The 13,103-nt window shown below is 39.7% G+C and overlaps 1 protein-coding gene across 1 annotated transcript in view; it reads right to left on the minus strand.

Annotated features, from left to right (window-relative positions):
- Window positions 1–13,103, minus strand: part of csmd1b (CUB and Sushi multiple domains 1b) — a 390,765-nt gene that overhangs the window by 343,188 nt on the left and 34,474 nt on the right. The window contains exons 10-12 of the mRNA XM_084709424.1: window positions 12,283–12,471; window positions 10,917–11,086; window positions 4,893–5,049 (exon numbers count right to left, since the gene is read on the minus strand). Of these exons, the coding sequence (XP_084565550.1) occupies window positions 4,893–5,049; window positions 10,917–11,086; window positions 12,283–12,471 (516 nt within the window). The remainder of the gene's footprint in view (window positions 1–4,892; window positions 5,050–10,916; window positions 11,087–12,282; window positions 12,472–13,103) is intronic.

Here is a 13,103-nt window from a genome sequence, read left to right on the forward strand (position 1 = left end):
GAACAATCGTGCGCCAGGGTCATGATGAGATACTAGATTAGCATTCATGAGGTGCTTTGCATTGACTATTTATGGTTAAAAATGGGCGTGTTCAGGGCGGGGTACAATGCTGATTCACGTACGCACACCTGTGGGTAATCTGTGATTTATAAAGGGAACATTGCGTACAGGTGTGGGTACGCACGGTTTTATAAATCTGAATTTTCGTGTGCGTACGCCATTTTAGGCTTTTGGGCGTACGTACACTTTTAGTAAGAATCCTACGCACAGTTTTATAAATGAGAGCCCTGGCCTGTGGTGACATAGGTTTTCAAGGCTGGATTCAGCACACCAGAGGGTTTTTTACAAGCAATGTCACAGAGGGCTTCACATACACCCATAGAACTGCCCCTCAGCCAACCTCAAGGAAGACAAGGAAAAACTTCCAGAGAAGAAAAAATTTAAGGAATCTTGGGAGGAGCAATTAAGTGAGGGATCCGCTCCTCCAAAGACGGGTGACAAAAGAGAGGTGCAGAATACAGGCAAAGGCCAAATCCCAATTCTCTGTCTTACCCCAACATCTTACCCCTACCCCTTAGTTTACCACTAGCCCTTGTCCCTGAAACTGAGGGGTAAGGGCTACATAGCCCTATGAAATGAGACACCACCCACTTGGTTACAGTTACGTATATCGATACGTATATCTCCAAAGCAAGTATGCATTTACTTTTACATTTTGTCGTTTAGCAGATGCTCTTATCCAGAGCGACTAACAGTAAGTACAGGGACATTACCCCAAGGCAAGAAGGGTGAAGTACCTTGCCCAAGGACACGTCACTTAGCACAAACCAGCAACCTTTGGATTACTGGTGCAATTCCCTAACCGCTCAGCCACCTGGCTCCTTGCACTGATATCAAACTAAATTTGTTGCTTATGGAGTTAAGTTAAAACTGTAGACATGCATGGAGTCCATTCAAGGCTAATCAGAGAAATGCGGGACTGTTGTGCAAATCAGCAATGTAACGTTAGCGTATCAAACTAGCAATTTTTTTAAACGTTTCAATTACAGTTTTTCTCAATTGCAAAAACACTAAAACCTGGCTGAACAAGTTCTCAGTTGCCTGAACTCATGTAGCCAATTATGTAGTCTGTTGTCAATACCTTAAACCATTTCACGATGTAGACCACAATTTGCAGATCTCACTAAGACTTTTCAGCAAAACTCTAAACACATTCTCATTCTCAAAACACATTCTGCCCTCTAATGCACATGTCATCCACTGGTAAACACAAATGGCAACAATCAAATACAAATACAGAACACATGTCATTGACGAAACACAACCACCCAAAATTGATTTCACTTGTTTCAAATGATGTGACACAACCAATATAAGCCAGTTCAGAGAGCAAACAGGTTGTTGAAGGTGGGAAAATATTGCTTGTGAGGTCAACGAAGTGCTCTGGCCTGACCCAGCCCAAAGACAAGAAGAAGCATATTGATCACATGTTTACTCCTTTGATTTGTGGCCCTTTTAGTATTGCATCCTGTAGTACAGTGCATTGTAGGCAGTGCCACTGCTAGCCATTTTGGTGCCCTAAGCATAATTATTTTATGAATTAAAGGAATTCATAAAGGAAAAAACCTGAGTTTTTGCCAGTTTAAATTTTATTACCAAACATATAACTCAATATCATAGCCTAACACAACAGCAGCATCACAATGTAACACCTATTCAGATGTGGTGGTTCTCTCCTGTGTATCTGTCCTTAAACAGCTGGTTGAGGGTGGTTGATCATCAGGGCTTGGCAGGGACGGACTGGGAATAAAAATAAGCCCTGGACTTTGATCCAGACCGGCCCACCAGAACCGGCCCCCGTATATGCCACCACAGCTGCCCTGCCAATGCATCCACATTCTGGGTTTGATGTGATGCTAGTTACGGAGTTCCTGACTTAATGCAAGCGTGCAACACACGCAAGCGAAATGTTTTGGCCTTTATTTGAGCACAAAATAGTTTTTTGAGCTTCATATAAAATAAACAGCCGTTTTTCAATTGGTTCAACCAGTGCCGCCCATAGAAATTGCTGGGCCCCTAAAAAGGTCCAGTGAATGGGCCCCCCCAATATGGGGGGGCCCATTTGCGCGGTGGCAAAAGACGAACTACTCCCGGGTATATACACTTGGAGTGTGATTATATATCTCTGGACACTGGATTGCAGGGTTTGATATTAACTTTTTGAGTCACTTGTCATTTGTAGAAGTACATTTCACTTGACGTTTGAAACTGACGTTTCACTTGTCCATGCATTATGTAAAATAAACATAGCCGTTTTTGAATTGGTAAAACCTTGTCTAGTGAAGGTGATGTCTTTTTGTCTAAACATTTTTCAGTCCCACCCTTACGTTTCTTTGCCTGGTTTTCCAAATTATAAACATTTTAAACTGAAAACATGCAGCCAAGGAGCTCTCCACCTTTATTACTCATAACTATTTGATAAATCGAATATAAAAGCATCATAGAATGTAAAGTAACAGCTAGCTGGCGTCAGTTACTTGTAAAATGCATAGATAATGTTTAACAGTAAAATCTCAATTTAGCTTGCACCTAACATATTGTGTGCTAACATTAGCAAACTAGTTGGAAGTGTATGCATAGGCTATCCATTAAACTATCAGCACATTTCACGTATTTAACAATGATTGAACATGGACTTACCTGAAAATGATGCACGGGCATCTCGCAATTTCTTTCTCTTTCTTTTTTCTGCCCCGGACTCCTGTTGTCTTTTTGAGGCCATTTTCGAAAAATTGACCTAGCCTACTGCCAAAGTTCGTCAGGCCACTGAGATAGGAAAGGGCACCCACGGCGAGCCTGTTTTGTGATATACACACCTAAAAGGTGCGTAACATTTCTATACTGAAATAATATCGGCATTATAATTATTATAAGTATGATCGTTTTTCAGTTGGCAATGTTTTGGTGCCCCCTCAGGACTTGGTGCCCTACGCACAGTGCGTAGAGCGCGTTGGGAGCAGCGGCACAGATTGTAGGCTGTATACTGTACAATGAACAAATTGTATGGCCCTGAACATAGTGCTTTCCACTGGTTACAGTAACAGTAGGCTACTGACTGCTCAATAGATTTTGACTGGTTGCAGGTTTATATCAACAAAGAACAAGAGTGAGTTGTGAGTAGCTAGATGCAGAGTACAGTACTGTATACAAGGAGGAGAAAGAATAGTAATGTCTGATACATTTTGAGCTACGATGACAGAACATGTTTTCGTTCATCAAAAGACAATGACGGATACATATTATATTTGTTTTGAGATTAAAAATGTACTTCTTCCTGAGAACTATATGTTTTGAACAATGTGTTTTCTATTTTTTGGTGTAATGTTTACTGACTGCTTGATAGTGTTTATCATTTTGATCACTTTGTTTATGATTTGAGCGCAGTGTTTGATTTTGAGCACAAGTAAAACAGTTTTGAGGCAAAAGTTTCATTTTGCAAGAGGATTCAGAGGTTTTGTAAATAGTGCTTGAAGATTAAGTTATGTGTTTACAGTTTTGAGAAAATGGGTGACTGTTTCAAGAAATGTGTTTTAGCAATCAAGAATAACTGTAAGAACATGGTTGCAAATACATATGTACAGGACTGTGTAAAGCACAAAACAAGACTGTCGCAATTTTTTAATAAATTATTTAAGCCTAAAATATTACATTTATGGGACTCTCTGGCTGCCATTGTTGCAGGTTGCACAGTATTCACATACCCCCTGGTTTCAACTAAGCTCCCGAAAACACTTGGTTTTAAGGGGTGTATACCCCTTCGTCTTAACCCTACCTCTCGATCAAAAAGAGTATTGGGACACCACTTACTCTCACGTGAACACGCAAAACTAAGGGGTAGGTGAAGGGTAAGACAGAGTATTGGGATTCGGCCCTATTGTTGCAGGTTGCACAGTATTCACATACCCCCTGGTTTCAACTAAGCTCCCGAAAACACTTGGTTTTAAGGGGTGTATACCCCTTCGTCTTAACCCAACCTCTCGATCAAAAAGAGTATTGGGACACCACTTACTCTCACGTGAACACGCAAAACTAAGGGGTAGGTGAAGGGTAAGACAGAGTATTGGGATTCGGCCTTAACATAGTTATACATCAGGAAAGTGTCAATGGGTGTTGAAACACCAAAATCCAGTGTTTCAAAATCCGAAATCCATTTTCTTTATTGCTACGTAAATGCATTTACTGTGTATACATAAACAAATTTGTCTTTACATGTAACTACATACCAAGTTCTCCATTTTTTGTGTTGTGTCTAATGATTGCTCCATAGTGTTTATATATTGATTTGCTGTCTTTATGATCTGACAGCATTGTTTGATCACAGGTTACATGGTTTAGGGGCGAGTGTTTGATTTTGCCAGAAGAGTCGGAGGTTTCAGAAATTTAGTTTGAAGATTTGGTGTTGTGTTTACAGTTTTGAGAAAAGGGGTGACTGTTTCAAGAAAGGTATTTTAACAGTTGTGGAAAAACTGTAACCTCATGTTGTTGCTGGTGATGAATTAGGTATACATATATCTTATTAGCCCTAGGCCTGTTCTGGCACAGCTACAATCCAAGGTTACAACTACTGCCCTTACCACAACTCCCTCTACCTTTATTGATTTCATACCTCTGGATATTGAGATTAGGTTATATAAAGTGGAGGGTGATGCTGGAACACATACTCTGATGTGCACACAGATGTAAACACACAAACACACAGTAATGGGGAGGAGCTCAGTAATGATGCTCTTAACACATAACCCACTGGTATAAATCAAATATATTTGTTTTGAAGAATGTTTTCTCATTGCAATGATAAAGATACTAGCAACACACGGAGAGTGCTAACTCACTGGTGTAGGAGAGTCTGAAGCCCTTATTAGTTCCTGTGCCATTGCTGTTGAACTCGAGCAACAGGTGATTGGAAGTACTATTGATGACCACATTGGACATCTCGTTCCTGGTGAAGTTACCAAGGAGACGGGATGTGCTGTCCTCTCCATCGTACACCTAAAGATACGTAGACAGAGGAGACACATGAGAATACAGTTTTTTAAGTAAATATAATCAATTGATTTCTACATTCCAGGGCAATTCTGTGCATATTTAAAACCCATACATTTATTTATGTATGGAGACAAGTCTTGAGGGAAATTAGTGTGTATAGAATACCAGCCTATATCAGAGGGAACTAAGATTTTTCGTGCTAGTAATTGCACACTAGGTTAGTGTAGGTGACCCTTATAGAGATTATAGGCTCGGTTACAGTGAGTTTATAAAACATACAACAGTGAGCTTCAGTAAAGTAATATGTATGCTGCAAAACTTAGTGTAGGCGATAGGTGGTTGGTTAGGTTTTATGGACTTTACAGCAGAGTTGGCTGCTTAATGAAAACTATCAGAGGTTATACATCATTGTCACAATCCAGTGCTTCTTGTCACTATGGCAGCAGTCTCCTTACAGCCCTGACTTCAGCAGGGCCGAACTCGGGTTTACAGGTCCAGAGATAGTGGTTTGTTAGTTGCCTGTCTAACTGTGTGCTGGCCTATCTACCTGTCCTCCACCCTGTCAGCTTGCCTTCTTCCTGTCCGCTGGTCTGTCTGTCAGACAAACAGTATGTCTGTCTGTCTGTCTGTCATGTCAGACTGTGCTCTTCATGTGACCACAGGCAGGTGTTTCTGTTTCTTACTGTAGACTTACTAAAATGCCAAAAAGTAAAACTACACATTTTACATAAGAATTACAGCCAAATGTTACTTAAAAATACACTAACATTTCGTTGTTTTTTTTAAACAAATATTAATAACATTTTAACCAAAATGTTCTGTTAAAACACAACTTCACTTGAACCTTGAATTGTAAACTGAGCTCGGGTAGTTGACGTCATGCAATCCCAGCATGCACCAGTCAATATCAAAGACTACAAAAGCCTGCAAAAGCCTTTATGAGGCTATCTTGTTGTTTATGATCATTGAGCAATGCACTTTTAGTAAAGCTCTCTCTTGGAAGTCGCTTTTGATAAAAGTGTCTGCTAAATGAATAAATGTTAAGACTCCAGAGTAGGATGAAGGAAAGTTGATTAGATAGTTGCAGCAAGCTGAAAAGCTACAGAGTTAAAGGTTTAATCTTAGTTAGATAAGCATTGTTTGGAGTTTTGTTGTTGTGTTTGTTCTGTTATGATATGTGTAACGTGATGGTCTATAGTTTGGATACATTAAGGGCCCTATTTTTACGATCTGAAACGCAAGTAACTTTGTGGGCAGGAGTCCGGCACGGTTGCTATTTTGCAGGCGGGATAAATGACTTTGCGCCCGGTGCAAATCTAAAATGGGTTGGTCTGAAGTGGCTACATTACTAATGGGTGTGGTTTGGGCGTAACGTGCAGTAAACAAATCAGAGTGTCATCTCATTTCCTTTAAGAGCAGGCGCGCTTGTTACATGGCGGATTGATATTATAACAGCGGATTTGCCAAGTGCACGCAAGGAGCGGATCACAGCCGAGGAAACCAACATTCTCGTCAGGGCCGTAAAAGATAAAGAAGTGACATCGTATGAGAAAGGCAGAGCAGTTTTATCATTGCGCTAAATTGCCCGCTCATGCTGCTCATTCAAATTCTTATTTTTATATACATTTTATTTTTATTATTAATTAATTAATTGTTATATTTTTAAATGGTTTAGTTCTTAGAATTAGTTTAACTATTGTATTTTTTTACTTAATTTAAGATCCATATATGTTTATTGTTTGCACCTTCCAGTAAATTATGTGTTTGTGTAACATAGGCTACATGGCGAATAAACCGAATTCTGGTGGAGATGGGAGAAGAGACCCACCCAAATTAGCTTTGGTTAAACAGGCGTGGGAGGAAATTGCCACAATTGTTACAAATCAAGTTCACATACATAGAAATTTCTCATGATTTTTTTTTTATTATCATTGAAGAAATGTAACATGCCATAAATCAAAACAACGTAACGTAGCTTTGCAGAAAGAAGACCCTAGCCTTGCCAGCAGTGCGCATGGGCCAAGCTTGCGCCCTTAAAATAGCATCTGAATAGAGCCATTGACTTTAGACTACGTTTTTCCTTGTCAGTGGCGGAATTGTTTTTTCAGAAACTGCAAAATAGCACCAGGGAATGTTTGAGCCTGAACACGCCTCTTTTTTTCGCTGAACCGCCCCCGGGAGCGCAAAGTCATTCCCTAATTTACAGACGTGCGTCTGTGGAGGTAAAAGTCCGCTTAGCGTCGAGTGCAAACTAGGAATGATACTTGCGTCGTTGACAAAGTCAATTCACCCTGAGTGTTCACTCTGAGTGTGAATGTTGTCCAGTTAGATAGCAATCTAACCTGCATTATATAAGAAAGTTCTTTTTTTTTTTTTTGCTTTTGAAGCGGCGAGTTATAGTCCTCTTCAATTCGCACAGTAGGGCTGCATGATTAATCAAATTTTAATCACGATCACGATTTTGGCTTCCCACGATCAAATTCACCTGATTGAGCGATATTTAAAATGCGTCATTCTGTTTTAGAACGCTCCGTATCGATACCCAAATAAATGTCCTAGTGTACGTAACTCTGTCAGGCTATTGCATTTTTTACTTCTGTCGATCAATTTCTTAGCCTACTAGCATCCAATCAGCGCTAAACTGTAGTACCTACCCTTTCCGTTCAGAGTTAATGTAATGTCGTTTTCCATTTGGGGGAGCGTGTTTTTGTATTGGGGGGAGGTGAACAAGTCATCCGATTTGGGGGGAGTTGACTCGTATTTGGGGGGGTGATTTGCACTTCAGGGCCACCGTAATAAACGGCTCTGTAAAGTCGGAAAATTTGTCATTTTGTGTATTGGGCTATGATAAACTCTTTCTCCAATCTGTAGGCTGCAGCCGGCTGCGGTGCTGCATGGAGTTGAATACACCTAATATCTGATCACGAGATGTTCCCTGCACCAAGCAGCTTAGTTTCTAGATGTAGACAGTAGAGGACAGAGGCCCCGTCCAAACTAGCCCGAGACATGTGAAAAGGCTGGTAGTAGGACGGGGTCCCCGGAGCTTTTCAGATACGATGACATTCAGTTGCTATGGCATTGGGGGTAGCTTTCGCTCTATAGCTATAATGTCAAGATGAACATGGAAGGTGAAAGAAATATGCTACTCCATCTCTATAACTTATTTACCAGTTTAGTTACTGTAGCCTACTTCAGGTACAAGTATTATCACTTAATAGAAACGCGTTTCTCCTCCGCAGAAGGCGAGCGTTGTAGGCCTACTCGGTGTGCCTGAACGATAGGGGGACAAGGCAGAGAAGACGGTTTAAACCAAACAAAGAGCGGCGATTCTGGGTGAGACCTGGCTGAACAGCTAGCTGGTGGGACAATTTTAAAACACCAAATAGTATTGCCAGAGGAGTAGGCCTATGTAAACAGAGCAGCGTGGCGGGAGCGAGGGGCAGGAGTGGCGTAACCATTACAACGATTGTCATGTACCGTGTTAGTGTGGACGGCAAACATTTAGAAAACTATATGAAAACGCTTGTGTGGACGGAGATTGTTTTTTATTGATTGTATATTTTGATTTGTATTCACATCCATTCTGCAGGTACAATGCATTGTGACAATCAAATTTGATTAGGTTAAAATCAACAAATATTTGTGATAATTAATCGTGATCTCAATATAGATCAAAATAATCGGGATTATCATTTTGGCCATAATCGTGCAGCCCTATCGTACAGCTTGCCGAAGTATCTGGATACTGATTACAGCATCTGGATGCTGTATGTTGTGCACAACACTTGTTTTGAATGAACATATTAAATCTTAATATCTTATTTTAGCTTTATTGATTTTTTTAAAAAATTGAAAATGCAGAGAAGTTCAATTAATAAAAGTCATACTTACCGGCACAGAGCAGCCTGTAATGTAATATTTCAGATATATCTCGTACATTGGGTACTGGAAAATTAGCATTATTTTACGGTTTATTAACGTTAATAAAAAAAAAATTCTGAGTGTAATCTGGCGTCCCAGCTGCCAGATTGTTCCTGTTTTTTAACACTTTTTTTTTACAGTGTAGTTGTTGCACCACTCAATCAATACTAACTAGGGTAGATATACTTCTAAATAAACAGTAATTAAGAAATATTTACTTTTAAATCATGATATATACTCTATAATGTTAGATCAATACTAACTGCAGTAGTTTGTGTCATACAAAAAATACACACACTTACAGAAGATACATACATATATTGCCATAGAAATATTATTACATCAGTACTAACTCCAATAAATGCACACACAAACGGCAATAGATACTGTACACATGTTTTCACTATCTGTCATGCTGGATAAAAGCAACTGCTAAATTAATAAAATGTTATAGTATTTATTTTAACATGAAATATCAGCCCCACTCACGAATGTGGATACATGTAATTAAACTATAGTACAAATATGTGGTTTTCCATGTTTGTTTCCATATAAATATATAGATTCCACAAATTCACAACATGGAAATCCTATTACCCTATTAGTAGTCAATAGAGCTGTGTGGGCATGCATTAGGAGTGTTTTTCTCCACTTAAAAAAAAACATTGTAAAAAAACAGGAACAATCTGGCAGCTGGGACGCCAGATTACACCCATTAAATTAGGGTAAAAAAATTGTTTTCATTAACATTATTTAACCGTAAAATACTTGTAATTTTCCAGTACCAAATGTACGAGAAATATCACATTACAGGCTGTTCTTTGCCGGTAAATATGACTTCTATTAATTTAACTTCTCTGTTAAATGAATTTTAATGATTTAACATGTTCATTCATAACAACACGTGTGCACAACACACAGCAATGTAGTCAGTATCCAGATACTACAGCTATCATCGGTGCTTCAGATTACACCTGTAGCACCAGCTGGATGAATGTATTAGAGATGACTGTAGCTCTTCACATATTTCTTTGAAAAGCCAGGTTAGATCGCCATCTAACTGGACAACATTCACACTCAGGGTGAACACTTAATGTATCCAAACTACAGACCATCACATTACACATATCAAAACAGAACAAACACAACAACAAAAACCAAACAATGCTTATCTAACTAAGCTTAAACCTTTAAATCTGTAGCTTTTCAGCTTGCCGCGGTGCATTCTGGGTAACAGCAGCGTTGTCGCTACTCAACTATCTGACCAACTTTCCTTCGTCATACTCTGGCATCTTATCGTTCATTCATTCATTTAGCAGATGCTTTTGTCAAAAGAGACTTCCATATAGAGCTTTACTAAAAGTGAATTGGTCAATGATCATAGACAACAAAATGGCCCCAAAAAAGGCTTTTGCAGGCTTTTGTAGTCTTTGATATTGACTGGTGCATGCTGGGATTGCATGACGTCAACTACCCGAGCTCAGTTCACAATTCAAGGTTCCTATGTCTAAACCAAAAATTATGTTCTAAAGTTATTTGTCCGTGGGATAAAAGTAAATATCTGCAAAATAACTGTTAAAATAGCTAGTTTTGATAAAGTGTGCTTTAACAGAACATTTTTGTGAAAATGTATTTTAATATTTGTGAGAAAAAAAACAGACATTTTAGTGTATTTTTAAGTAACAACATTTGGCTGTAATTCTTATGTAAAATTATAAATGTACAGTTTGCCATTGTCTTTCTATCTATATTTCCTGTCATTCAGAAATACCGAAAAACACGTACAATTTACAGAAAGTGCGGTCTTTTTTATTTTTATTTTTACAGTGTAGGAGAAAAGCTCTCTCAACAAACCATTTCATTCAAAACACTGAGATGTGTATTGCCTTTCCCTGCCAAGTTGAACCACATGCCACTGGTATACAGGAGTGTAAGGATCTGACGCTTACCTTAAGGAAGTCTCCATCTTGCAGCAGGAAGTTGCTGGTGGTGATCGTGATGCCTTTACCAGGTTCTGTCTGGACGCGGTAGATACACTCGTGGTTGTTGTCATAATAAGAGGGATAGTTAGGAGAGAGAAGAACTCCATCCAATCCAACAGCTGTGGCTCCGCATTCAGCTGGCCAGGAGAGGGAAAGCAGGGAGAAGTGAGAAGGCAACTCTAAAATGGGTTGGTCTGAAGCAGAGCCATATAAAAATATTTTTATATAGCTCTGGTCTGAAGTACATACATTACTCATAGGTGTGGTTTGGGTTTAATGTGCAATAAACCAATCAGAGCGTCATCTCATATTCCCTTGAAAAGCAGGCAGGCTTGTTCCATGGCAGATTTGCCAGGCGCACGCTCGGAGTGGTTCCCAGCCAAGGAGACCGACGTTCTCGTCAGGGCCATAAAAGACAGAGAAGTGACATTGTATGGGGACGGGAGAAGCCCACCTAAATTAGATTCGGTTAAACAGCCGTTTTTAACCATAACCTTTTACGGATACCATTACTGCAATTAGCCTGAATAATTTGGGTAAATGTGTATGCTAGATTTATGCTTTTTTTCACATCTTCATCCACATCCACAATGATTGCCCTCGTGTTGTAATATTTGTACTTGTAATTATGTATGATTTGCAAAAATGGGAACTGTTGCGTCTGTGTAGATGATAGAAGCAAAATTGTATGCACGTTGTGTATACCCTACATTATGGCCAAGCATGTGCCCTTAAAATAGCATCTGAATAACACTGCACTGACTTTAGACTACATTTTTCCTGGTCTGTGGTGGAATTGTTTTCTGAAACTGCAAAATAGCACAAGGGAACGTTTGCACCGGAACACGATTCCTCGTCCGTCTGTGGAGGGAAAAGTCCGCTGTGTACAAAGTCAATTGCGCTGGGTGCAAGATAGGGCCCTTTGAATTATTCTTCACTTCAAGGCTTAGAATATTCCATACTACAGGAGAACTTAAACTTTTTCACAACGAAAGCAAGAAACAGATTGAGAGACAGCAAGAAAGAGAGACAGCATGAGAGATGGAGAGGGAGAGCAAGGATGAAAAGGATACTAGCATTTAGTTTGAAGCAGAATCTCTTGACAGCTATTGCCCTCTTTCTACATCTCTGGACCAAGCATGTGCTGCTCCAAAGAGCACAGGACAAAAGTATTGTGCTTTTTGTTTAGGAAGTTGTTTGGTATTCAGGTGTCGTACTGCAGGTAAGGACCTAGATGTTGCCTGGCAACCCACAATACACTTTGATGTAAGCATTCCTGCACTGTGCAGATGTGCATAATTGTTTATGTGTATAACAGACTGTGTATACATACCCACGCACCTGGGGAGGGCAGCACTCCAAACCCTGCGTCCACCCCCCAAGCAGGTGATTTTGTGCTCCCCTTCCAAACGGTAACCAAGGAAACAGGAGAAGATAAGAGAATCTCCCACCCCAAACTGGAAGCCCATCCTTCGACTGTAGGCAGGCACGCCAGGGTCCTCACATGGCTCCAAAATGTACTCTGGTAGAGGGCAGGCACACAGACAGGTGAGTAAGGCTGATTTATATGTTGTTGTTACTGTATGGTTCATTTGTATAGTGTCAGACTTGATAACTTTATATTCAGTTTTTTACAATTGCTAAAACACTACACCCCATTCTCTGAATCAAATGTTCAGTGGTCTGAACCCATTTGTTGAATCAGACACTGTTTTGGCAAAACTCTAAACACATTCTCATTCACTAAAAACATTTGCACTTTGATGCACTTGCGCTGCAAAATGGTAAACACAGGCGGCAAACAGTAAACACAACTACAACACAATTGTCATCTGTAAAACACAATGACTCAAGTTTTGGACAATGTCAGCTTTCACCGTCGTGTCCGAATACGGGAATAGTTCATCATCAACCAGCATTTTCTACTGTAAATGTTTGCTTTCCATCATACAGCCCTTTTATCAATCAAATGTAAGAGTTTTTCTTTGTGTGGCGGTGGAAGGTCTATGACCAAAACCCATATACCAGGGTAAAAAATAAATCAAACTGGCCTGTGGTAACATAGGCGTGCAGTGTTTTCAAGGCAAGATCCAGGACACCAGAGGGTTTTAGCCATTTTTTCTTTGTTGACAGTACTAAGTTGTGATGGTTACT

Source organism: Hypomesus nipponensis, chromosome 11, assembly GCF_054491055.1.
Source record: "Hypomesus nipponensis isolate SF chromosome 11, ASM5449105v1, whole genome shotgun sequence".
In the NCBI taxonomy this organism is placed as follows: domain Eukaryota; kingdom Metazoa; phylum Chordata; class Actinopteri; order Osmeriformes; family Osmeridae; genus Hypomesus; species Hypomesus nipponensis.